This window comes from Neoarius graeffei, chromosome 22 (assembly GCF_027579695.1).
Source record: "Neoarius graeffei isolate fNeoGra1 chromosome 22, fNeoGra1.pri, whole genome shotgun sequence".
Taxonomy (NCBI): domain Eukaryota; kingdom Metazoa; phylum Chordata; class Actinopteri; order Siluriformes; family Ariidae; genus Neoarius; species Neoarius graeffei.
The window spans coordinates 47796956-47820400 of record NC_083590.1 but is presented as its reverse complement, the minus strand read 5'-3'; the positions used below and the strand labels follow the sequence as shown (position 1 = coordinate 47820400).

At 43.7% G+C, this 23445-nt stretch overlaps 1 protein-coding gene across 1 annotated transcript in view; it reads right to left on the bottom strand.

The window, feature by feature from the left end:
* Window positions 1-23445, bottom strand: part of LOC132870906 (probable ATP-dependent RNA helicase ddx6) — a 108550-nt gene that overhangs the window by 6976 nt on the left and 78129 nt on the right. The window contains exons 7-11 of the mRNA XM_060904883.1: window positions 19098-19192; window positions 16705-16827; window positions 16489-16617; window positions 16247-16363; window positions 16093-16156 (exon numbers count right to left, since the gene is read on the bottom strand). Coding sequence (XP_060760866.1) covers window positions 16093-16156; window positions 16247-16363; window positions 16489-16617; window positions 16705-16827; window positions 19098-19192 — 528 coding nt within the window. The remainder of the gene's footprint in view (window positions 1-16092; window positions 16157-16246; window positions 16364-16488; window positions 16618-16704; window positions 16828-19097; window positions 19193-23445) is intronic.

Genomic DNA, 23445 nt, shown 5'->3' with positions numbered 1-23445 from the left:
TACTGCTTGCCCGAACACAAGAGAAAAAACAAACAAACAAACAAACAAAACAAACAAACCCCCACAAAACAAAAAGTGGTTCAGGATGAACTCAAGGCCATGCTCGAAATGGGGCATAAACGAGGAGTCACACAGTGACTGGAGCAGCCCAGTGGCCCTGGTTCCCAAGACCGACGGGTCAGTCCGGTTCTGTGTGGACTATAGAAAAGTCAATGCGGAGTCTAAATTTGACGCATACCCAATGCCTTACATTGACGAGTTGCTCTAGCAAAGGGATACTGACAGATCCCCTTGACTCCTCTATCCCGAGAGAAAACTGCCTTTTCCACACCGTTTGGATTACACCAATGTGTCACGCTCCCTTTTGGGTTATTTGGGGAGCCCGCTACGTTCCAGCAGCTCAAGGACAAGATCCTCCGTCCTCACGCTGCCTATGCGGCCACGTACCTGGACGACAATTGTTTATAGTAATGATTGGCCGCAGCATCTGGAACACCTTAGGGCCGTCCTAGAGCCACTGAGGCATGCAGGTCTCACAGCTAACCCAAAAAAGTGTGCAACTGGGCAGGTGGAAGTACGGTATCTAGGTTTCCACTTGGGTCATGGGCAGGTGTGGCCCCAAATTAACAAGACTGCAGCAATTGCAGCCTGCCCGAGACCCAAGACCAAAAAGGGGGTGAAACAGTTCCTGGGACTCCCGGTCCAGTGGATGGAGCAGTGCCAACAAGCTTTCACTAAGGTAAAGGCTGCACTGTGTGTGTGGGGGGGGCACTTTTACACTCCCCTGACTTCTCTCTTCCCTTTATTTTACAGACAGACGCATCGGACAGAGGGCTGGGGGCCGTTCTGTCCCATGCTGTAAATCAGCCGCAATCTCTCAATGCGTGAAAGCAAGTACAGCACCATTGAAAAGGAGTGCCTGGCCATCAAGTGAGCGGTCCTCGCCCTCCGATACTACCTGCTGGGGCACCCTTTCACCCTCCGTTTGGACCACACGCCCCTCCAGTGGCTCCACCGCATGAAGGATGCCAATGGGCAGATCACCCATTAGTATCTCTCCCTCCAGCTGCTTAAATTAGAAGTTGTCCACAGGCTGGGGGCGCAGATGGCGGTGGTGGACTTCTTGTCCCGTGGGGGATGGGGGGGGGGGGGGGGGGTTGTCTGCTGCAGGCCAGACGGTGGGGGTATGTGGCAGTGGGGGCTGGCCAAGCGTCAGTTTGTGAATGGAGGGTGGGGCCGGGGAAGGTGAGTGGTTAGGTCATTACACCTGGTGTCAATGTGTGGTTTTTTTTTTTGCAGGGATGGTGGAGCATAAAAGGAGGGGGAGAGCAAAGAAGAGGTCTCTCTCCCGACTAGAACACGTGTGCGTGTTGTGTGCGAGCAAAGCTGAAAAGCTAAGAAAATAGGTAAAATAAAAAAAAAGGTGTGTGTGTGAGAGAGTGTGTGTGTGAACATGAACTCCTGCCTGCCGTACTTCTGTACTCCACCCACATCAGGGACTGTTACAGATGTGTATTCAGTTTTCTGGGAAGTGTGCCAAGTAGACCACTGCATTGTAGGTGGCTGATACGTGGTGTCTCAGACCACCTCCTCTATTCAGTGATGGTTGTTCCAAGTTGACCAAGATGGCTTCTTTTACTCCCCTGTCAAACCACCGGTCTAACGCCTAGAGGATGACAGAGGGTCAATGACCCATGTCATGCTTTTGGTCCACTAGAGGATAAATACCTGGAAGTCCGCACTAGTCAGACAGAACTGAAGAAGCCTTTCGGATGAGAGGTGAAACGTCTTCAAGGATTTCAAGCAAGTCCAGTTGCCTTCTTTAGCACCTACGGTTTACGATGACCTGGATGACTGAGAACCTTCACAGACATCCTGTATGTACCGATTATTGTTTGGCACATTATTTTCTTAATTTGTCTGAGACATTGGTGGTTTAAAATTACACTTAGTTTGGTAACTTGCATTTGTGAGCTGTTTCACGTTGTAGTCTATTAGACTACCATTTAATATTGCCAAGATGATATCATGTCCTGTAAATGATGTGATCGCCAAATTCTTTGCAATTTTACACTGCTTAGGTTAATATGGGGGCGGCACGGTGGTGTAGTGGTTAGCGCTGTCGCCTCACAGCAAGAAGGTCCTGGGTTCGAGCCCCGGGGCCAGCGAGGGCCTTTCTGTGCGGAGTTTGCATGTTCTCCCCGTGTCCGCGTGGGTTTCCTCCGGGTGCTCCGGTTTCCCCCACAGTCTAAAGACATGCAGGTTAGGTTAACTGGTGACTCTAAATTGACCGTAGGTGTGAATGTGAATGGTTGTCTGTGTCTATGTGTCAGCCCTGTGATGACCTGGCGACTTGTCCAGGGTGTACCCCGCCTTTCGCCCGTAGTCAGCTGGGATAGGCTCCAGCTTGCCTGCGACCCTGTAGAAGGATAAAGCGGCTAGAGATAATGAGATGAGATGAAATATGAGGTTAATATGGGGCAGCCATGGCCTGAGGTTGGGCTGAAGTACCCTTGAGCAAGGCACCTAACCCCCAACTGCTCCCTGGGCACTGTAGCATAGCGTGCACGTGCTTGCTTATTGCTCACTTGTGCGCGTTCACTGCTTCAAACGGGTTAAATGCAGAGGAGGAATTTCACTGTGTGCTTCAGGTCTGTGCTTGAGTGTACATGTGACAAATAAAGGCTGCTTTTTCTCTTCCCTGAGGAACGTTATCCTTAAATTGTTGCACTGTTTGCCCACACAGTCTTTCACAGAGCGGTGAACCCCTCCCCGTCTTTACTTCCGAGAGACTCCGCCTCTCCAGGATGCTCTTTTTATATCCAATCATGTTACTGACCTGTTACCAATTAACCAAATCAGTTTAATCAAAAAAACAACAACCCATTACACACTTCCAGTTTTTTGTTGCCCCGTCCCAGCTTTTTTTGTGTGTGTGTTCCTGACACGAAATTCAAAATGAGCATATAATTTTTCAAACAAAACTTCAGTTTCAACATTTGATATGCTGTCGTTGTACCATTTCTAATGAAATACAGGGTTTCCATGATTCGCAAATCACCACACTGTGCTATGTTTTACACAGCATCCCAGCTTCTTTTGGAATTGGTTATATGTTCATGTTTCTATACAGTGCAAAAAACTGAAAACTGAATTTGAGGAGAAAGTTACTCAATACCAGTGAAATGATCTTGCTGCATGGACAGATTTCTACTTGATAAGCCGTCTGAGAAAGTTGGTTGCAATCTAGAACGAGGTTTAATAATCTCAGAATTGGCGTCTTGTATTCTTCTAACAGGAACTGCTAGATCGTTTCAACTATTTTCAAGATAATTTTCACTTGCTAAGACATCATTTTGTGCAGTGTAGTAACGGGGCTTGTGTGACGGATACTGCGCACAATCTCAGGTGAATAAATGTGCTGTTATTTAATAAAATACATTTATTTAGCTTTTAAGGAATGAGACATGGTTGCCAGTGCTTTGCACCGATTAGTAGATTTTCTGCTACTGGAACGTCTTCAGGACAGAGGAGTTCATTTTCTTTCTAGAAATAAGCCGCGCAATCTACCAATAGAGTACGACAATCTCAAGCTTGATATTATTGAACGGGTCTAGAAATGGGCTTAATGGCTGTATATTTGTTATATAATAATCTCGTAATTAGAAATGGTTAAAGAACATGACATCATTTGTTAATCAATTATAAACTGTAATCGCTCGACATGTTGCTGTGGTACAAGATGAAAAACACTTTGCGAGTTGCAGTTATACACTTTGGGGTGGTAATGGGGTGGCGGCACACTGGTGTAGTGGTTAGCACTGTTGCCTCACAGCAAGAAGGTTCTGGGTTCGAGCCTCGTGACCGGCGAGGGCCTTTCTGTGTGGAGTTTGCATGTTCTCCCCGTGGGTTTCCTCCGGGTGCTCCGGTTTCCCCCACAGTCCAAAGACATGCAGGTTAGGTTAACTGGTGAATAGGTTAACCGAGTGGATTTAGCAACTACTGTCTATATCGGGGATGCACACTGCAAAGACGCTCTTAAAGTGCATATTCTGGACCAATTTCGTGTTTTTTTTTTTTTTTTTATATGAAAGTACGTCCCTTTACACACTCATCCAGAAGGGTAATTTTGCCCAAGGCCATCTGTCTACAGCAGAAAAAAAATAAAACATGTCTGGAAAAATCCCAAGGGAGACTGGAGCCAGATTCGTGACGTCACCTGCGGAAGCGCCAGCAGGCTGTGCGAGCTTTGCACGGTTTCAGTGCACAGCCTGTGTAGACCAAGCACTGCCATTTCTCTCTCATTGTCCGGTCTTTTGGAAAACGATGAGTACTAATCCCATCACGATTGGTGTTGCTACACCCTCCTACGATACATCTGTTAACCATTTTAATAATTACGCGATAACTTTGAAGAAATTTGCAGAAAACCACCAGGTCGTTTTCTCATACAAACCAGCGCTGACGTAGGATTCAGAGGGAGGCGTCCCGCACGCGACGTCACGAAAATCAATGTTTGCCGGGAAATCCAAACGCCAAGTTTTTTCAGAGGCGGACCAATTCGCCTCAAATGGCTTGATTTCAACTGAATTTTTCTGGTATTGCGCAAGGTAAAAAAAAAAAAAAAAAAATTTCAGAGAACGCAGAATGTTATAGATATTTGACCAAAGTTTAATATAAAATAGGAGAATCACATTGATCTTGCTCCTGAATTTACCCGTGATATGCACTTTAAGGGTGTATTCAGACCAGGATAGTTCGATAGTTCACTTGCTTTGGTCCGAACCAAATGTTTTTTTTATTTTTTCATTTTGGTGCGGTTCGCTTTCACACTGTACATTTTAGTAAGCGGACCAAAATCTGTCAGCAAAGCCACGCGCCCTGAGGTCGTTCAGCTATTGGTCAGAGACGACACGCGCACAAAGCGTTAAGTTCAAAAGTAGTCATGGAGGCTTTCCGTGCTGTTATTCTTTTTAATGTCATCAAAGCTATGTTTTTTCCAGTTTTTACTGTTTTCACAATTGTGCGATTACTATGCTGTTGTACAAGTAATTTATCAACGACGACGACAAAGGGCAAGGCGGCTACGGAGGATAGCGCTGATGAGCGCACATCATGTTGTGACAGTTCTGGCTCTTCACGCAATAGATGAATTTCTTTTTTGCGTCGCTAGTGCCGCCACTTTTTGAAAGAATGTCCCTGATTTTAATGTAGGTCTGACGGAGTTTCTTCACTTTTAGCCGACATTGTTCTGGGGAGCGCGTGAACCCCTTCTTCATTTTCTCACTGAATACAGCAAACACGTCGGCATTTTTGTGTGTTCTCTCCAAAAGCTCAGATATGTGGACATCTGCCCATATATCCACAACGGTGCGCGTTTCTTCCTCGGCCCACGTTTGCCCCTACTCATTTTTTGTACTCTGTAGTCTAGCCTACCACTGGTCTGAATGACTGAACGACTGTTGTAAGGTTCCCTTGACAACCGAAACAGTGTTTGCACTTTGCGGTGGAGTGTCAAGACTACTGTTTCCCATAATGCTCGACAAACGACGGAAGCTCCCGAGGTACAAAAAAGCAAAACTGTCAGATCAGGTCCGGTCTGCTTTCACACCTCCAAAAGATCCGCACCAGGGTTCCTTGGTCCGGACCGAGTCAGACCTCGCAGCTCGGTCTCGGCCCGCTTGTTTGGTCCGGACCAGAGTTCAGTGGTTTGTATTCAGACCAACCCAAAGGGTCCGGACCAAGGGAAATTTGGTTCGTTTGGTCCGGACCAAACAACGTAGGTGTGAATACGCCATAAGACTCCTTACAAGTGAATTCAGGAAAACCGCATACAAGAGACAACGTTCGTAAGGGAGACTTCCAGGAACATGGAGTGAGCAGCAGCAATTTGCCCAGCTCTCCCAAGTTGGTTAAAATAAACCCACAAATAAACGCAACTCGATAGATGAAAACAAGGTAAGAGAGGAAAAGAGAAGAAGCCAGAGAATCAACAAGAAATTAAGCAATCATTCTGAACAACCCGAAATGGAAGAAATCTCCGAACACGAAGCTAGCGCTAGCGAACACAGGATGGAAGACGCAGCAGAGAAAGTAGACTGTCAAGGCGAGGCAGGGACGCTCCGGGCCGGGCTCGCCATAATCAGAAGTGACATAAGAGAGCTTAAACAAGAGCTACGACACGAGTTTACCACACTCAAAGACGAACTGAAAAGAGAAGTGAAGGAAGAAATCAGCAACTTCCGACAAGAAATTGAACGCAAGCTCACTGAGAACAGCAGCAAACTGCAGACACAAAAGATGAACATCACAGAAGCCCAGACGCGCATAGCGGAGCTGGAAGAGTGGCAGGCGGACGCGAACGACACACTGACGCAGATGCAAGAAAAGATAACGGACCTCGAAAGCAGATCAAGGAGAAACGATATTCATGTCTTTGGCATCCCGGAGGGGATGGAAGGGAGCTCCGCTGCCAAATACTTGGAACAACTACTAGGCACTGAACTCCAGCTGCCAGAAGGAACTAATCTCCAGATCCAAAGAGCACACCGAGCCCTCGCCCAAAAACCGGGACCGGGAGCTGTTCCCAGGTCAATTATAGTCAACTTTCTACAGCTTGAGATGAAGGAAATGATTTTAAAGAAAGCGTGGCAGAAGAAAATACAGGTTTGCGGTAAACAAGTTTTCTTTGACCATGACGACCCTACTGAAATCGTCCAGAAATGGAAGACACATGTGGGCATCAAAAAAAAAAAAAAAAAAAGTTAAAAGAAAAGGGAATTCATTTCCAGACGCCGCTCACAAGAATACGGATTCACTGGGATGACGGTGTGAAGGTGTACGGGAGCGCCAGAGAAGCTGCACGCGACATGGAGGAAAGGGGCTACACCGTGGACATGTCAGCGGAGGACACCGGAGCTGTGACGGGAGGGGAGATGCGAGGATGGCAGCAAAAGAACGGAACCAAGATGCAGCGAACCGAGTGAGAGGAAAACTACAAAACTATCAGTGGAAACCGTAAAGAATGTTTTGCTTAAGAAAAGGAGGCAACACCGAGGGTCAGAGAGAATACAGGTATGGACAAAGACAAGTACTAAGATAGGACCGAGGAAAACCCTTAATCACAGCAAACATTATTTGAATACATCTCTGCACATTGAATGGGACTTTGTCCACAGCGTGGGTTGAAATGACTGATTCAAAGATTTATTTAATCGGAGTTAAGAACCGACTGGGAGAGGTCAGGTAATTTTAAGCTGGACTTGTCTAGACACTAGGGACACCACAAGTTGGGTTAGCTCTGGGCCTAGGAAGGGGCCCTCTCCTAGAGATGAGGATTTCCTCTTCACCCACCAACGGGGACTTGGGGAGGGAGGAATATCCCCCCCACCTCTGGAAGTTCTCTTGTTTCATGTTATGTTAAATGTTCAGAGAATTTAGTTCAGAGTTGTCGGAGAATGACAAAACAGAATGATGGCTAATATTGTCAAATTCATGTCGCTGAACATAAATGGTCTAAATATGCCAATGAAAAGAGAAAGGACGGGGCAGCACGGTGGTGTAGTGGTTAGCGCTGTCGCCTCACAGCAAGAAGGTCCGGGTTCGAGCCCTGTGGCCGGCGAGGGCCTTTCTGTGCGGAGTTTGCATGTTCTCCCCGTGTCCGCGTGGGTTTCCTCCAGGTGCTCCGGTTTCCCCCACAGTCCAAAGACATGCAGGTTAGGTTAACTGGTGACTCTAAATTGACCGTAGGTGTGAATGTGAGTCTGAATGGTTGTCTGTGTCTATGTGTCAGCCCTGTGATGACCTGGCGACTTGTCCAGGGTGTACCCCGCCTTTCGCCCGTAGTCAGCTGGGATAGGCTCCAGCTTGCCTGCGACCCTGTAGAACAGGATAAAGTGGCTAGAGATGGGATGAGAAAAGAGAAAGGGTTATGACGAAACTGAAGAAAGAAAAAGCACAGATCATATTCCTGCAAGAGACCCATTTATCCCAGTCAGAGCATGATAAATTAAAAAGATACGGCTATAGGAACTTATATTACAGCGCATATAAAGAGGGACACATTAATATCAAACAATTCAAGTTGACTATGAAAAGGAACTCAAAGATAGACAAGGAAGATACATCATAGTAAAGCGGAGGATAGAAAAACAACCAGTGACATTGATAAACGTGTATGCACCCCCAGAGTGATCATTTCTTCAAATCCCTGTTCGATGTCATAGCTGTAGAAACGGAGGGAATCTTAATATATGTGGGGGAGACATGAATGTTATGAAACATAACATGGACACAACGAGTCTTAAAAGAACTAAAATGCAGTTATCGAGATTCATAAACGCATCACTGGAAGAGATGGGGATGGTGGATAGACGGAGAAACCTACACCCTTTGGATAAGGATTATACACATTACTCAGCTGCTCATAAAACTCATTCAAGGATTGATTATTTCTTTGTGAACCAGACCGATGGCTTCAGAGTGAAAGAACGCGAGATCGGTGGGGCAGATGTGTCCGTCCATAATCCCCTCTACTTACAAATTAATATAAAATAACAGAGAAAGACGCACAGTGTGGAGACTTTTTTTTTTTTTTTAAGTCTTTTTCACATTTGACAAAGAAATGGATATTATCAACTCAATTATGCACACATGGATAGAAAAGGATAGTTAGGGCATTTTATTGAATGGTGTGCGTGTGTGTGTGTGTGTGGGGGGGGGGGGGGGGGGGGGGTATGCAGATCTTGCACTTTTTAGTGCGTTTGTGGGTGTGTGGGGATTGTGAGGGATGGGAGAGTCCTGTGTGTGTGGGGGGGATTTTCTTATGGCGTATTCACACCTACGTTGTTTGGTCTGGACCAAACGAACCAAATTTCCCTTGGTCCGGACCTTTTGGGTTGGTCTGAATACAAACCACTGAACTCTGGTCCGGACCAAACAAGCGGACCGAGACCGAGCTGCGAGGTCGGACTCAGTCCGGACCAAAGGAACCCTGGTGCGGATCTTTTGGAGGTGTGAAAGCAGACCGGACCTGATCTGACAGTTTTGCTTTTTTGTACCTCGGGAGCTTCCGTCGTTTGTCGAGCATTATGGGAAACAGAGTCTTGACACTCCACCGCAAAGCGCAAACACTGTTTTGGTTGTCAAGGGAACCTTACAACAGTCGTTCAGTCATTCAGACCAGTGGTAGGCTAGACTACAGAGTACAAAAAATGAGTAGGGGCAAACGTGGGCCGAGGAAGAAACGCGCACCCTTGTGGATATATGGGCAGATGTCCACATATCTGAGCTTTTGGAGAGAACACGCAAAAATGCCGACGTGTTTGCTGTATTCAGTGAGAAAATGAAGAAGGGGTTCACGCGCTCGCCAGAACAATGTCGGCTAAAAGTGAAGAAACTCCGTCAGACCTACATTAAAATCAGGGACATTCTTTCAAAAAGTGGCGGCACTAGCGACGCAAAAAAGAAATTCATCTATTGCGTGAAGAGCCAGAACTGTCACAACATGATGTGCGCTCATCAGCGCTATGCTCCGTAGCCGCCTTGCCCTTTGTCGTCGTCGTTGATAAATTACTTGTACAACAGCATAGTAATCGCACAATTGTGAAAACAGTAAAAACGTATAGCTTTGATGACATTAAAAAGAATAACAGCACGGAAAGCCGCCATGACTACTTTTGAACTTGACGCTTTGTGCGCGTGTCGTCTCTGACCAATAGCTGAACGACCTCAGGGCGCGTGGCTTTGTTGACAGATTTTGGTCCGCTTACTAAAATGTACAGTGTGAAAGCGAACCGCACCAAAATGAAAAAATAAAAAAAACATTTGGTTCGGACCAAAGCAAGTGAACTATCGAACTATCCTGGTCTGAATACACCCTTATTTTTATTTTATCTTATTATGCTTGTGTATGACCATTAGGTGTGGGAGGGTATAACCTACTGAAATGTGAAGTTTTGGTGGTTTGGAGCGCATGTCTTGCGCTTTCTCTCTCTCGAGGTTGGAGTGGTAAAACTTGTACTCTATGTAAAGAGGGGGTAGTGGGATGGGATAATGCATATTTGCACTGACTTGCACATTCCTTTGCACATTTCGCTTAACTTATGGTGTGTGCGTGTGTGAGATTGTGAAAAATGACGCTGCTATGTATGCTTTACGAGGCTATCCACTTCTATTCTACTGGTCTAAACCACTACAAATTGCTCTAATGACAGATTTGGTGACATTTCCTGTACATTTTATTTATCTTCTTTTACATCCACGTGCCAAGGGACTACAGGCGGAAACTAGCATGTACTGCTATAACCTGGCACAGACATCTGTCCTTACCGCAAGGATAATGTTTAATTTGTACACTGTCCCTTTTAAAAATAAACTCTAAACTCAATGTAGGAATATTAAATAATGAACAAAGAAAAGATATGAACAGAAATAAAAACGATAATGGAGAGGTGGACCCGACAATAATCTGGGATGCCATGAAGGCGGTTCTTAGGGAAAAACTGACAGCTGAAACTGCCTATGTTAAGAGTTAAATTGGAGTCATATAAAAAAAATATATATATACAGAAAAGGTAAGGGAATTGGAACAGAAACATCAGAACACACAGGATTCAAAAGGTTCAACAACAAATCAGGACATTGAAAACGAAGATAAAGGATTTATTGTCAGATGAAGTTGAAAAAAAAGAGCAAGTCCTTGAAACAGAACTATTTTCAACGATATTATGAGGAATTATACACAGCCTGAATCTGCAGATGAAGAAGAAATGAGAGCATTTGTGACCCCTCACCGAATCCAGGGACGCATGTCGGCCGAAACGAATCCGAGATAATCGCAAAAGAAGCATTTTTTTTTTTTCGAAATTTGTGATTTTTGTTTTTTTCCATCATGTGCAAGTTGAGATCTTGAAGAATGCAATCAGTATTTCAGATAATAGATTGTTTTGTTGGAAAAGCATACATTTTTTGTTGCAAATTGTCTCGTTTTTGTCAGGACTGTAGCCTGCTGGGGGGTGTGGGTAAATTACCATATGGGCCATTCACATGATGATTTAAGTCTTTTGGGTTTTTTTTTCCGCGAATCAGCTGTATGATACGAGCTGAGCTCGTGGCTACTTAACTGCATACAGGCGTGTGATTTCACTATGGAATGAGGAAGCTAAACAGAGCACAGAGGAGCTGAAACACCGCGAAGCAAACAGACACTCGGTATTTACATCGGAGATCACCATTTCTAGAAAAAAAAAAACGCAACCTCGTTTTCCAGATTGAATGGAATACTTGAATGATCGGATGATACACGGACCGTTCTAGGATTACATTCCATCAGAGGCATTGGTGTGTGCAAGGCGCCGTTTCTCTTTCTGATGGGGTAAGTTTATTAATCTAAGGCTGTGTGGTTGTTTTTGCATGTAACGGAGAGTGTTGTGGTTTGGTTAAGCCTAGGTCACAACCGGACGTACGATTTTTTGGCCGTGTTATTTTTGGCGTTTCCCAAATCGCTGCGTTTTTTTTTTTGTTCATGGAGAAAGACGCGCGTTGGCCGTAAGTTTGTCTTGCAACCTGAAAAAAACGTAAGCGCCCGTAGAGTTTGTTTGACATGACAAAGAGCATCTGCGGCCGGTCTGCGGCTCGAAAATCAGCACATCACACGTGCGCTCTCGTGCTTTTCACACGTGCGCTCTCGTGCGTTTCATGCGTTTTTTGCGTGTAGACCGGCCGTAGGAGCACGTACCGTACGGCCGGTTGTGACCGAGGCTTTACATGAAACTAGCGTTGTGTTAGTTGTGTCATCATCGTGCTATCTTTCTTTCTTATGGTGTGAGTAATTTTTCAACCACAAAACGTTAAAGTATACTTTAGGACTTATTTTTGTACTTCATAATTGTGTTGGGCATACTTTGCATGGAAGGAAAATTGACATGGTGATTTGTTTACATGAAAGTAGCATCGTGCTAGCTCGTAGGGGGTAGGGCTTTCCTTAATGTCATGCAGATGAGCACCATTATGTACCCGCCCTACACCCAGAGTAGCTGAGATGGAAAACTTTGAGGGCGATTTTCTCCCTTTTCTGTTTTAAGAAGTATACACTTTCAAAAGGCCACACATTCTTCAAATATTGTCAGATCTCCACATGGAAGGCATCATTGGAAAGCTTAGAAACTGTACTTTCTGAATCTGTCAATAACTCAAAATGCCCCCGGGCCGACATGTGTCCCTGGATTCTGTTTTCTGCCACATTTCTAAATTCACTGGACCTAGTAACATACAAAATGACACGTTAACGGCCGATGTTACAATAGAAGACGAGAGTGACGCAATAAGTACGTTAAAAAAAAAAAAACCAATAAATATCCAGGTAGCGATGGATACCCAGCAGAGTGGTACAAAATATTTAAACAAGAGTTAGCACCATTACTCCTGGCCACTTTTAATTGGACACTTAAAAAAATAATACAAGGGAAAGATAAAGAGAACTGTGAGAATTATAGACCTCATTACTAAACGTAGATTATAAAATATATACAACAATCATCTCGAAGCAGAAATTCTAGAGGAAGACCAAACTGGGTTTATAAAAAGGGCGACAAACACAAGATAACGTCAGAAGAACCTTGCATACGGGTTGTTTTACAATCAGGGTACGCAAGCTAAAAATCACATTTAACACTTACCTTCAATATCAAAAGGCTTGACTAAATAAACTTGGTTGTTTATTGTAGCCCTGTGATCGCTCTATTTACCATGCAAAAAAAATTGGTGATAACGTTATTTTTGGTGAATGTATGGCAATGTGTGTCATATTTAGCAAAATTACTCGTCATTTAGAAAAAAAGTGCTTTTTTGACCACAGGTAGCTCCAAAAGGGATGCACTTAAATCATTCTTTATACCATAAAACAAATATTTGGTTCCATATCATTGGAAACATAGTTATAGTTGTGCTCATAAGTTTACATACCCTCGCAGAATTTTTGCTTTCTTGGCCTTTTTTCAGAGAATATGAAATGATAACACACTTTTTCCCCACTCATGGTTAGTGGTTTGGTGAAGCCATTTATTGATAACTGTGTTTTCTATTTTTAAATCATAATGACAACATAAAACATCCAAATGACCCTGATCAAAAGTTTACATACCCCAGTTCTTAATACCATGTATTGCCCCCTCTAATATCAACGACACCCTGAAGTCTTTTGTGGTAGTTGTGGATGAGGCTCTTTATTTTCTCAGATGGTAAAGCTGCCCATTCTTCTTGGCAAAAAGCCTCCAGTTCCTGTAAATTCCTGGGCTGTCTTGCATGAACTGCGCGCTTGAGATCTCCCCAGAGTGGTTCGATGATATTGAGGTCAGGAGACTGAGATGGCCACTCCAGAACCTTCACTTTGTTCTGCTGTAGCCAATGACAGGTCGACTTGGCCTTGTGTTTTGGATCGTTGTCATGTTGGAACATCCAAGTACGTCCCATGCGCAGCTTCCGGGCTGATGAGTGCAAATTTGCCTCCAGTATTTGCTGATAACGTGCTGCATTCATCTTTCCTTCAACTGTGACCAAGTTTCCTGTGCCTTTGTAGCTCACACATCCCCAAAACATCAGCGATCCACCTCCGTGCTTTACAGTAGGAATGGTGTTCCTTTCATCATAAGCCTTGTTGACACCTCTCCGAATGTAACGCTTATGGTTGTGGCCAAAAAGTTCAATTTTGGTCTCATCACTCCAAATTACCTTGTTCCAGAAGTTTTGAGGCTTGTCTCTGTGCTGTTTGGCGTATTGTAGGCGAGATACTTTGTGGCATTTGCTTGGTTTTAACAGAGCCTCTGATTTTCCATTTGTTAATCACAGTTTGAACACTGCTGACTGGCGTTATCAATTCCTTGGATATCTTTTTGTATCCCTTTCCTGTTTTATACAGTTCAACTACCTTTTCCCGTAGATCTGTTGGCAATTCTTTTGCTTTCCCCATGACTCAGAATCCAGAAACGTCAGTGGCTGGATGAAAGATGCGAGAGTCTGTCTGGATCCCAGAAACTCACTCACCTTTTATGCACACACACTGATTACAAGCAAACAGATCACAGGTGAGGATGTTACCTTCAGTCGCCATTCAAACCCATTTGTGTCAACTTCTGTGCATGTTATCAGGCCAAAATCACCAGGGTATGTGAACTTTTGATCAGGGTCATTTGGGTAGTTTCTGTTGTCATTATGATTTAAAAAGAGAAAACACAGTCGTTTGACAATAAATGGTTTCACCCAACCACTAAGCATGAGTGGAAAAGATGTTTTTGTGTTTTCATATTCTCTGAAAAATGGTCAAAGAATCATAGATTCTGCCAGAGTATGTAAACTTGAGCACAACTGTAAGTTTTAAATGTTGAATGCCAGTAAGTTTTCAGACTATTTTGATCAGATTAGTATGGAATTGTGTCAAAAAAATGTCCTCTCTGAGACAGCTAATTTTTCAATATAAAATAACATATCTAAAATGATCATTTTCATCTTAAAATCTGGTCAAGATATTGGGACATAAATATTAGAGACGACCAACACAAAGCTTACAGCCTTTTATTTAAAAGCACTATGGAAGTAGTGGATTCTGAATTGTCAAAAAAAAAAAAGTCCTCTCCGAGAATTACTTCATTCGTTTCTCCCATCTTATAGCAGATTACATAAAACTACCATATACACACGTCAAAAAATCACCTGAAATCTGTTCTTTAACTTGTCCTGCACTTAAAAACTGGTACAAGAACCAGTTTGAATCAATTTGAATTTTAGACCCCTGTGACACAAACTTTGTACCCTGATTGTAAAACAACCCATATTATACGCTACCGTTCAAAAGTTTGGGGTCACCCAGACAATTTTGTGTTTTCCATGAAAAGTCACACTTTTATTTACCACCATAAGTTGTAAAATGAATAGAAAATATAGTCGAGGCAGTTTTCTGGCCATTTTGAGCATTTAATCGACCCCACAAATGTGATGCTCCAGAAACTCAATCTGCTCAAAGGAAGGTCAGTTTTATAGCTTCTCTAAAGAGCTCAACTGTTTTCAGCTGTGCTAACATGATTGTACAAGGGTTTTCTAATCATCCATTAGCCTTCTGAGGCAATGAGCAAACACATTGTACCATTAGAACACTGGAGTGAGAGTTGCTGGAAATGGGCCTCTATACACCTATGGAGATATTGCACCAGAAACCAGACATTTGCAGCTAGAATAGTCATTTACCACATTAGCAATGTATAGAGTGGATTTCTGATTAGTTTAAAGTGATCTTCATTGAAAAGAACAGTGCTTTTCTTTCAAAAATAAGGACATTTCAAAGTGACCCCAAACTTTTGAACGGTAGTGTATAACCATTTGTTGTTCTGTTGTAAGTGTTAAAATTGAATAAAAACTAAAGTGAAAAAAGGACAACGTTTGTTGCTTAAGAGTCTTTAGACTCGCTCTTTCACCCTAAAGGGAAACGTCATCAGGAAACCTACTCCAGCCTGACAAACGGCTAAAGCTGGGCATACACTGTGCGATTTTTGGCCCGATTTTCACTCGTGCAACTATTTTGGAGATCGGGCCGAGTTTCGGCTCAATCGTGCGTCTCGGATCGTGTAGTATACATGGGGTAACAACACGCGATTAACACCTCACGACCTCCTCCCGATCGATCGGATGAAAATCAAACCTGTTTGAAATCCTGGTCGCCCCTCGTGAGGCTATCGCACTGTTGAAGCAGTGTCACGAGCCGATTTACCTCAACCTGTCACACTACACATGCGCGAACACCGATACGGAAGAGAAAACAGAGACTTCCGGTCTCCTCCTCCTCTTTTTCACGTTGCAGTTCCGGATACAAGAATCTGACGAGTCGTGTATGGAAGTACAGTGTGAGCAGTCAGATCGCATCCGAGCATCGGATCGTATAGTGTGAGAACAGGAATCGTAAGCTGCGTGCTGTTTACCCCTGCGATTCACTCGTACAGTGTGAGCAGCAGCTGAATACCGCGATTGAAGGGAAGAAAGAAAAAAAAAAAAAAAAAAATCGCACAGTGTCTGCCCAGCTTTAATTAGATGGACAGACAAACCCACCTGTACAGACCAGGTTTCTGCACAACCCATTTCTGAAGTCATGGAAAACACGGTTTCGGTATTCCTGGGGAAAGAAAAAAAAAAATTTGCAGCAAAGACAACTGGGTAAACTGTTGCATGTTTTTTACTGCCGCATTCAGATTCAAGAACACACCTGCATCATCTTGGCATGGATGTAGAAACAGGAGTAGCCCAGTTGGGTAATTTTCTTGGCCAGCAGTTCCACTCTCTGAGTCGAGTTGCAGAAGATGATGGACTGATTGATTTGCAGCTGTGGAGATTAAAAGAAAAAACACTGAAAAAGACTTGTGGATGGTGTACACATTATTGCTCATGTTTGCAGTCAGAATTAAAAAAAAAAAAAAAAAAAAAAAAAAAAAGTGCGTGTGTGTTTACCCTGGAGAAGAGTGTGTTGAGGCAGTGCACCTTCTGCCTCTCAGTAACGTAGGCATAGTACTGCGTGATGCCCTTGAGCGTCAGCTCTTCCATCAGATTAATCTCATAGGGCTTCTTCAGATGCTTCGCCTGGAGGAAGGAACGCACATTCATCATAGGGCGGCTGCCGCTACAGTGGCGTATCTGATCATTCGTACGTGGCTTCCTCTAATTTACCATGAATTTCTGCACACTGATGGGAAAGGTGGCGGAATACAACAAAATCTGTCTGTTCTTGTCCAGGAAGCTGATGATATCCTCAATGAGCACCACAAAATCCTGGGAGAGCAGCTTATCAGCCTTTAAGAGACAGAGGCATGATTGAAATGAAAAGATAAAACAAGGAAGTGGGGGTGGGGGGTGGGGGAGACGACACACGGACGGACGGACTTGAGTTCTTCCGCCTAACGCGCTTTGATGGATCTGCTATGGAAACCAAGAGGGTGCTCGGCCATAACTCTGGTAAAACGCGACTGAATTGAACGAAATTGGAATATGCGCATTGCCGACATACAACAAAGAATCCTGCCAAGTTTGGTGAAATTCCTCCAAAAATTGTGAGAGGGGTTGATTTCAAAAGGTTAGTACCCTTCCCGGGACGGACGGACATCGCTACGACATAATTCCCCTTTCAGCCAGCGGGGGATAAAAATTGTAAGGGAAGTTGATTTCAGAAAGCGAGCACACCTTGATGAAATTACCAAAAAAGTTTGTTAATAATCAAGGGCATAACTCTGGGAAAAGTTGCCCAACTTAAACGAAAGTTCAATATGCGTATAACTGTCACATAAAACCTTCCAAGTTTGGTGAAATTCCTCCACAAATGGTCAGAGGAGTCGATTTCAGAAGAACGTACACCTTCATGAAGTTGTCAAAGTTATTTAATCAAGGGTCAAAACTCTGGGAAAATTTTCCACAAACGAAATATGCGCATTACCGTCATATAACACGGCCTTTTACCAAGCTTCGAGAAGTTCGTCCGAAAATCGTAAGACGAGTTGATGTCAGAAGGTGAGCGCACCTTCATGAAATTGTCAAAAGGGGTGTTCACACGGCACGTATTTGCATCGATGTATTTTGTTGCGATACATCTTGCACCGCTGTAAATTTTGTGGAGCGTTCACACGTCACAACCCTGCTTACTAGAGAGAAGCGTGTTAGCACCGGTGCAGCCCCACTTGCGTTCACACGGCAGTTTTTGCGACCGTGCTATACGATAGTAATAATGCGGAAATGAAATATGCGCATGCGTGAAAATGTACTTCCTTTTCCCGGTTGTCATGGCATCACCAAGCGCCGGGAAAACAACGTGGATGAAGACACCAGTGTTGCCACATACTGCTGACGTTTTCCAGCCCAAAATATGTTCAAATCCGCCAAAATGCACTTCAAACCGCCCAATCTGGCAACACTGGAAGACGCGCAGTTCTGTTGTTGCTGATATTCGCCATTTTGGAAGCGCAAAATACCAGGATGCAAATTATGCAATGCCCGTATGTAATCAACTCTCGTCACGCGTAGCGAGTCTACCCCTGTAGCGTTCAGACGGCCCATTTTATATCAGTGCTGCCCCGCAAACTAGCATTTACTCCGGAGTAAATTTCTTAAACCACCTCCCGAGCAGGGTTAGATTTGCACCGGTTTAAGCAGCTTTCAGGGGCGACACCAGTATAACTTTGTACCGTGTGAACGCTCTACCGGGGCAGCCCCGGTGCTACACCGGAGTAAAAGTTGCCGTGTGAACACCCCTAAAGTACAAGGCTGTTAATCGGGAGCTGTAACTCTGAGAAAACGCCACCGAATTGAACAAAAACAACCTGCGTACTATCGACAATGCCTTTTAGCAAGTTTGGTGAAATCGCTCCAAAAACCGTAAGAGGAGTTGATTTTAGAAGGCGAGTACCCTTCCTGGGATGGACCGATGGACATCGGCCAGCGGGGTATAAAGACAAAAATCTCACCGAGACAACGCTGAAATTTCTTTTGCTCGTGAACAGAGTCAGTCAATCTGTCGAAAGGGTACATTTCAAGTGCTAGATCTTGCCAGCTAAATGTTCTTTTCTAACGCAAGAGTCAAGGTTTTGTTGAAAGACCACAGCGAGACCGACAGCAGTCATGACGAAGTTGTAATGCTTTTTTCTTTAGATATGCAATCGGAGACGTCGTCAGCGCTGATGCGAGAGCGAACACTGATCAGTTGAGTCCGGGGCCACAAGAACACTGCGTTCAGACTAGCGAACAACGAGTTGTGATTTCAGCAACCGAAAATTAGGCAGGTTTTTCTTATCGGAGCTAAAAGACGCCGGTCAGACGGTACACGGCACGCCCACAAGAAAGCGTGCAAACACAGTAAGGCTCGTGTTCCTCAAATGCCCTAACTCCCGTTTAGCTCAGGAGCAGAGACTCGAGACACCGATATGGCTGATGCGGTAACGTTCTGTTCTTTTGACCTTTATACAGCATACGAGGAGTTTCCCAGGCCACCACACATTTGTACTCTAACCATCCTAGTAGTTAATTATGAACCAGTTGCTTTAGTATCACCTAACGTGCAGATCACGATGACTCACCTCATCCATAACCATAATCTGAACTTTATCCACTTTCGCGACACCCTTCTTGATCAAGTCCAGTATCCTGCCTGGTGTCGCTATGACAACGTGCACTACAACACAAAAAAAAAAAAAAAAGACGGACAAGAACACATTGAGTTTAACGCGAGGAAGTTTAACAATGTTTACATACAAAATAACTCAAACCTATTCTTGTTCAAACTGTTAGTTTTGCTGGCACTAAAAGCAAAATCAATTAAAAAAAGTGCAAGAGTCTTTTTTTAATTTCTTACTTATAGAAATACAGGGTTCCCGCGGGGTCTTAAAAAGCCTTAAAAGCATTGAATTTAAGAATTTGGAAATACCTTAAAAAGCCTTGAAAAAGCCTTGAATTTTAATGTGTAGGTCTTAAAATCTGTGCACAGTATGTAACTTCTCCGTATAGAATTTCTCCTTATTTTTTTAATATCTTAACCGCCATTATTTTGGTAAATAATGTACCGGCAGCCTAAGTAAGTAAATAAGTGGCGGAACTGGAGCTGTGGGCGGAACCATGCTATCGCACGCACACCCCGAGGGCAAAATTCTTCGAACACACATCCCTGAACTTGTTTGGCGCACGGTAAAAGGAAAGTCTGGAGAATTAAGTCTAAAAGTATAAACGAAAAGTCTATAGCCTACATATAGGCCTATCTATGGAAAAATGGGCAAATGTAAGTTTAACGAGGCATGGAGGCATCATATTTCATTTCGCGAGTGGGTAAAACCTGTCGATGGCAATGTATTCGAGGCGTTTTGCCGTGTGTGTAAAAGGGCGTTTAAACTCGGCACAATGGGCGTGAAGGCGCTAGAATCGCACGCGAAATCATCAAAACACATAGCATGTATGAAAGAGAAACCGCGAACGCCTTCCATCGCCAGTGTTTTTCGGCCAGCTGAAGCGGCAGTCAACGTTCGCCAACTACCTAGCGTGGCGAATGCCAGCCAGCCCGTTGCTAGTGTAGTCCCTCATGTAACGACTGCAAGAGTAGATCTGCGCACAACATTTGGGTCTACACAAACAATGAAAGCGGAGGTGTCGTGGACTCTACACACAATTGCGCAACATCAGTCCTATAATTCGAACGAGGGTATCTCAGAGTTGTTAAGGTGCATGTTCCCGGACTCCGATATTGCTCAGAGCTTCAGATGCAGTGTCGACAAGACAGCCTACATCGCAAAGTTTGGTCTCGCGGTCCACATCAAAGACGAGCTGGTGTCTAAAGCCAACCGATCACCGTTTGTGTTGATGTTCGACGAGAGCATGAGTGAAGTAACGAAAACAAAGCAGCTTGATGTACATGTCCGCTTCTGGGACGAGGGACAGGTCAGGTCCAGATATCTTGGCTCTCAGTTCATGGGGCATTCCACCGCCAAAGACCTGCTGTCGCATTTGAAAGTAAGCACAACCTTTTATTATTTTACGTGTTTCTCAATTGATATTGACAAGGCCAGATTAACTATATGGGCCTGCGGCACAGTGCCCAGGGGCACTAACCACTCACAGCCAGTGGGGGGGGGGGGGGGGGGGCACCACATGACAGAAACTTTAAAAATATTTTTCGTGAATGTTTGGACACTTAAAATGGTTATACACTTGACATTGTTAAATAGTCATATATAATTCATTATGAACACTAATTTCATAAGAACAACAATCATAATTCTGAGCGAGAGTGGCCTATGTGACCATTAACCCCCCTTTCCTCAACCTGTCAGTTGAGCCAGTCCACCTACGGTGAAATGCATCAATTTTTTAAAAACCGCGGTAGAAATGAAAAATGGACAGACATCAATTGAGTGGTTGTGCGAAGAGAAAGTTAAAAAAAAAGAGAGACTCCAGGCGTGTAGCTGCAATTAAAAATGTTCTAGTGTTAGATCGTTTTTTTTTTTTTATAAAAACACGACGAGGATCCCCTTGAGACGTACAAATGCTGCTCACTTTTGAATAAGACATTTTAATATGCCTACATGCATATCGTTGGTTGTTTTCAGTGAATTTGATGGGCTGATGTAGCCTACTTAATACATTTTCAATGAGGAAGAATGACCTTGTTTATGTGTACTATTGTTTATGTACATGCTACTATTTTTGACAGCAAAGGGCAAGGTTTGTGTGTGCAGGAGGTTACTGAACGCGTGCGCGCGGGGGGGGGGCGGCACTTGAGGTATAGTGCCCAGGGGCACCGCATTGGCTTAATACGGCACTGGATATTGATAAACTCGATTTATTATGTAAAAGCAACACTACATGACAAATTAAGTAATTAACCATATGTGCACAATCAATTCCTCTGTCTTGAGTAATGTAATCAAAGGCAACCTTTAATTTTTCTTTCAGGAATGCACAGAATGCGAAATTAGGTCTTGAATTTGTGTATAAATGGTCTTAAAAAGCCTTGAAATTCACTTGAAGAAACCTGTAGGAACCCTGGAAATAACATTTGAGGGAGGGAGGATAAAAAAAAAAAAAAAAAAAAAAAAAAAAAAAGTATATACACACGCACGCATGCGTGTATACAATTGTACACAAATTTTATATATATATATATATATATATATATATATATATATATATATATATATATATATATATATATATTGTTCTCACTATAAAGACAGAGCCTCAGACCAACAAGTTGCTGAGAAAACCTGTTCGGAAAACCGACTTCCGGGTTGGGATTCTTGTTCCGTTTTCGACGCGTCTCCTGTCCGTCATGTGTGAGCTTTGTGAACACGAGTGGGAATGGGCTGGGGTTGGGCTCAAGGAGTTTATTAAGGGATTAGAGGCCCATCGAACCGTGAAAATTTTGGACCAAGCTTACCTAAAGCCAAAAGGAAGCTGTTAAATATTCAGCCATTTCATCCAACTTTACATAAATATCAGAGACTTGGACAAAAAGTAGTACCAAGCAAAAACGAGCTCATGGTTTTTTACGTTCTTATTTGTCTGAGCTAATTGTAAGCTCCTCAGGAGATCATGCGTAAAACACAAGGTGCTAGGGTCCTAGAAGGTTCTGGATTCGAGCCCAGTGGCTGGCGAAGGCCTTTCTGTGTGGAGTTTGCATGTTCTCAAGTTATTAAAGGGGAACAGATGGCAATATATAGAGTAAATATAACAATAAAACAATAAAAGACAAGGATTTTTTAAGATGTTACCTTGTTGACAGTTTCGGCGAGAATCTTCCGCCTTCTTCAAAACAGTCACCAGATGCATCCTGGGGGAGCAACCTGACAGCAGGAGGCGTGAACTACCTGTCAAATTGGGCGGGACGTTCACGCCTCCGTAGCGTAACATCAGCTGATAAGGCACGTCACCACTCGACATCTGGTGACTGTTTTGAAGAAGGCGGAAGATTCTCGCCGAAACCGTCAACAAGGTAACATCTTAAAAAATCCTTGTCTTAAGAAACGAACTTAAAATAGCTTTAACAGTTAGACATAATGAACTTCCACTACATAGTACCTCTCCTAGGTTCAAACTGGTACCCCTCTAAGCCATAGCCTGCTTGCAGTGTGTCTTGCGGGATCTCTTCGTATGATTCGACAGAGCGGTCGCTTTCACTTGATGCGCCCGACGCCATGATTACACACTTCTCTCCTCTATTTCGGAGAGTTCCGCTAGTGCAGTGGGTAGCGCTGACGTCACGGTCTTTTAAAAATGGCGAGTCTTGTGCGGTTTAGTGTATAAAGTATTATATTTACAATTACCAAGATATTTCGTTGTTTTCTAGTATATAAATTTGATAGAATACTTAATACGTTACTTTGTCACATCAGCAACTGTATACATTATATTTGGTACCCCTTTAAATATCTGTTTTAGTGGGTTATACATTCTCATTACCCTTTAAGGCCCTGTCCACACGGCAACGGGTTCAGGTGAATCTGATAAATTTGTTTATCGTTTCGGCCTGGCGTCCACACGGCGCCGGCGAACGGGTTCCAGAGTGGAAAAATCTGGCAACGGCGCCGTTGCGAAGTCGTCTGGATGAGTAGAACGGGTTTGTTTACGATGACGTCACAACCACATGACTAGAACAAGCAGCACTCTCGCTGTTTTGTATGAACCACTGCATTGCATTCACTTTTGTATACAGCTTTTCTTTTAAATAAACAAGTAACTGAACCATTTCTTGAATTTCTTTTTTTATTGGATAAGAATGCTTTTCAAAATGTTCACACACAATAAGAAAATTAAGTGATATGAAACTATGCACACTAAAAACTAATTTGTACACACAGAAGGCACGATTTCCTCACGTAGTCGCAGCCATCTTCTTCTTGTTGTTGTGTGCTTGTTCCTGAGAGCGCTTCACACCGGGTA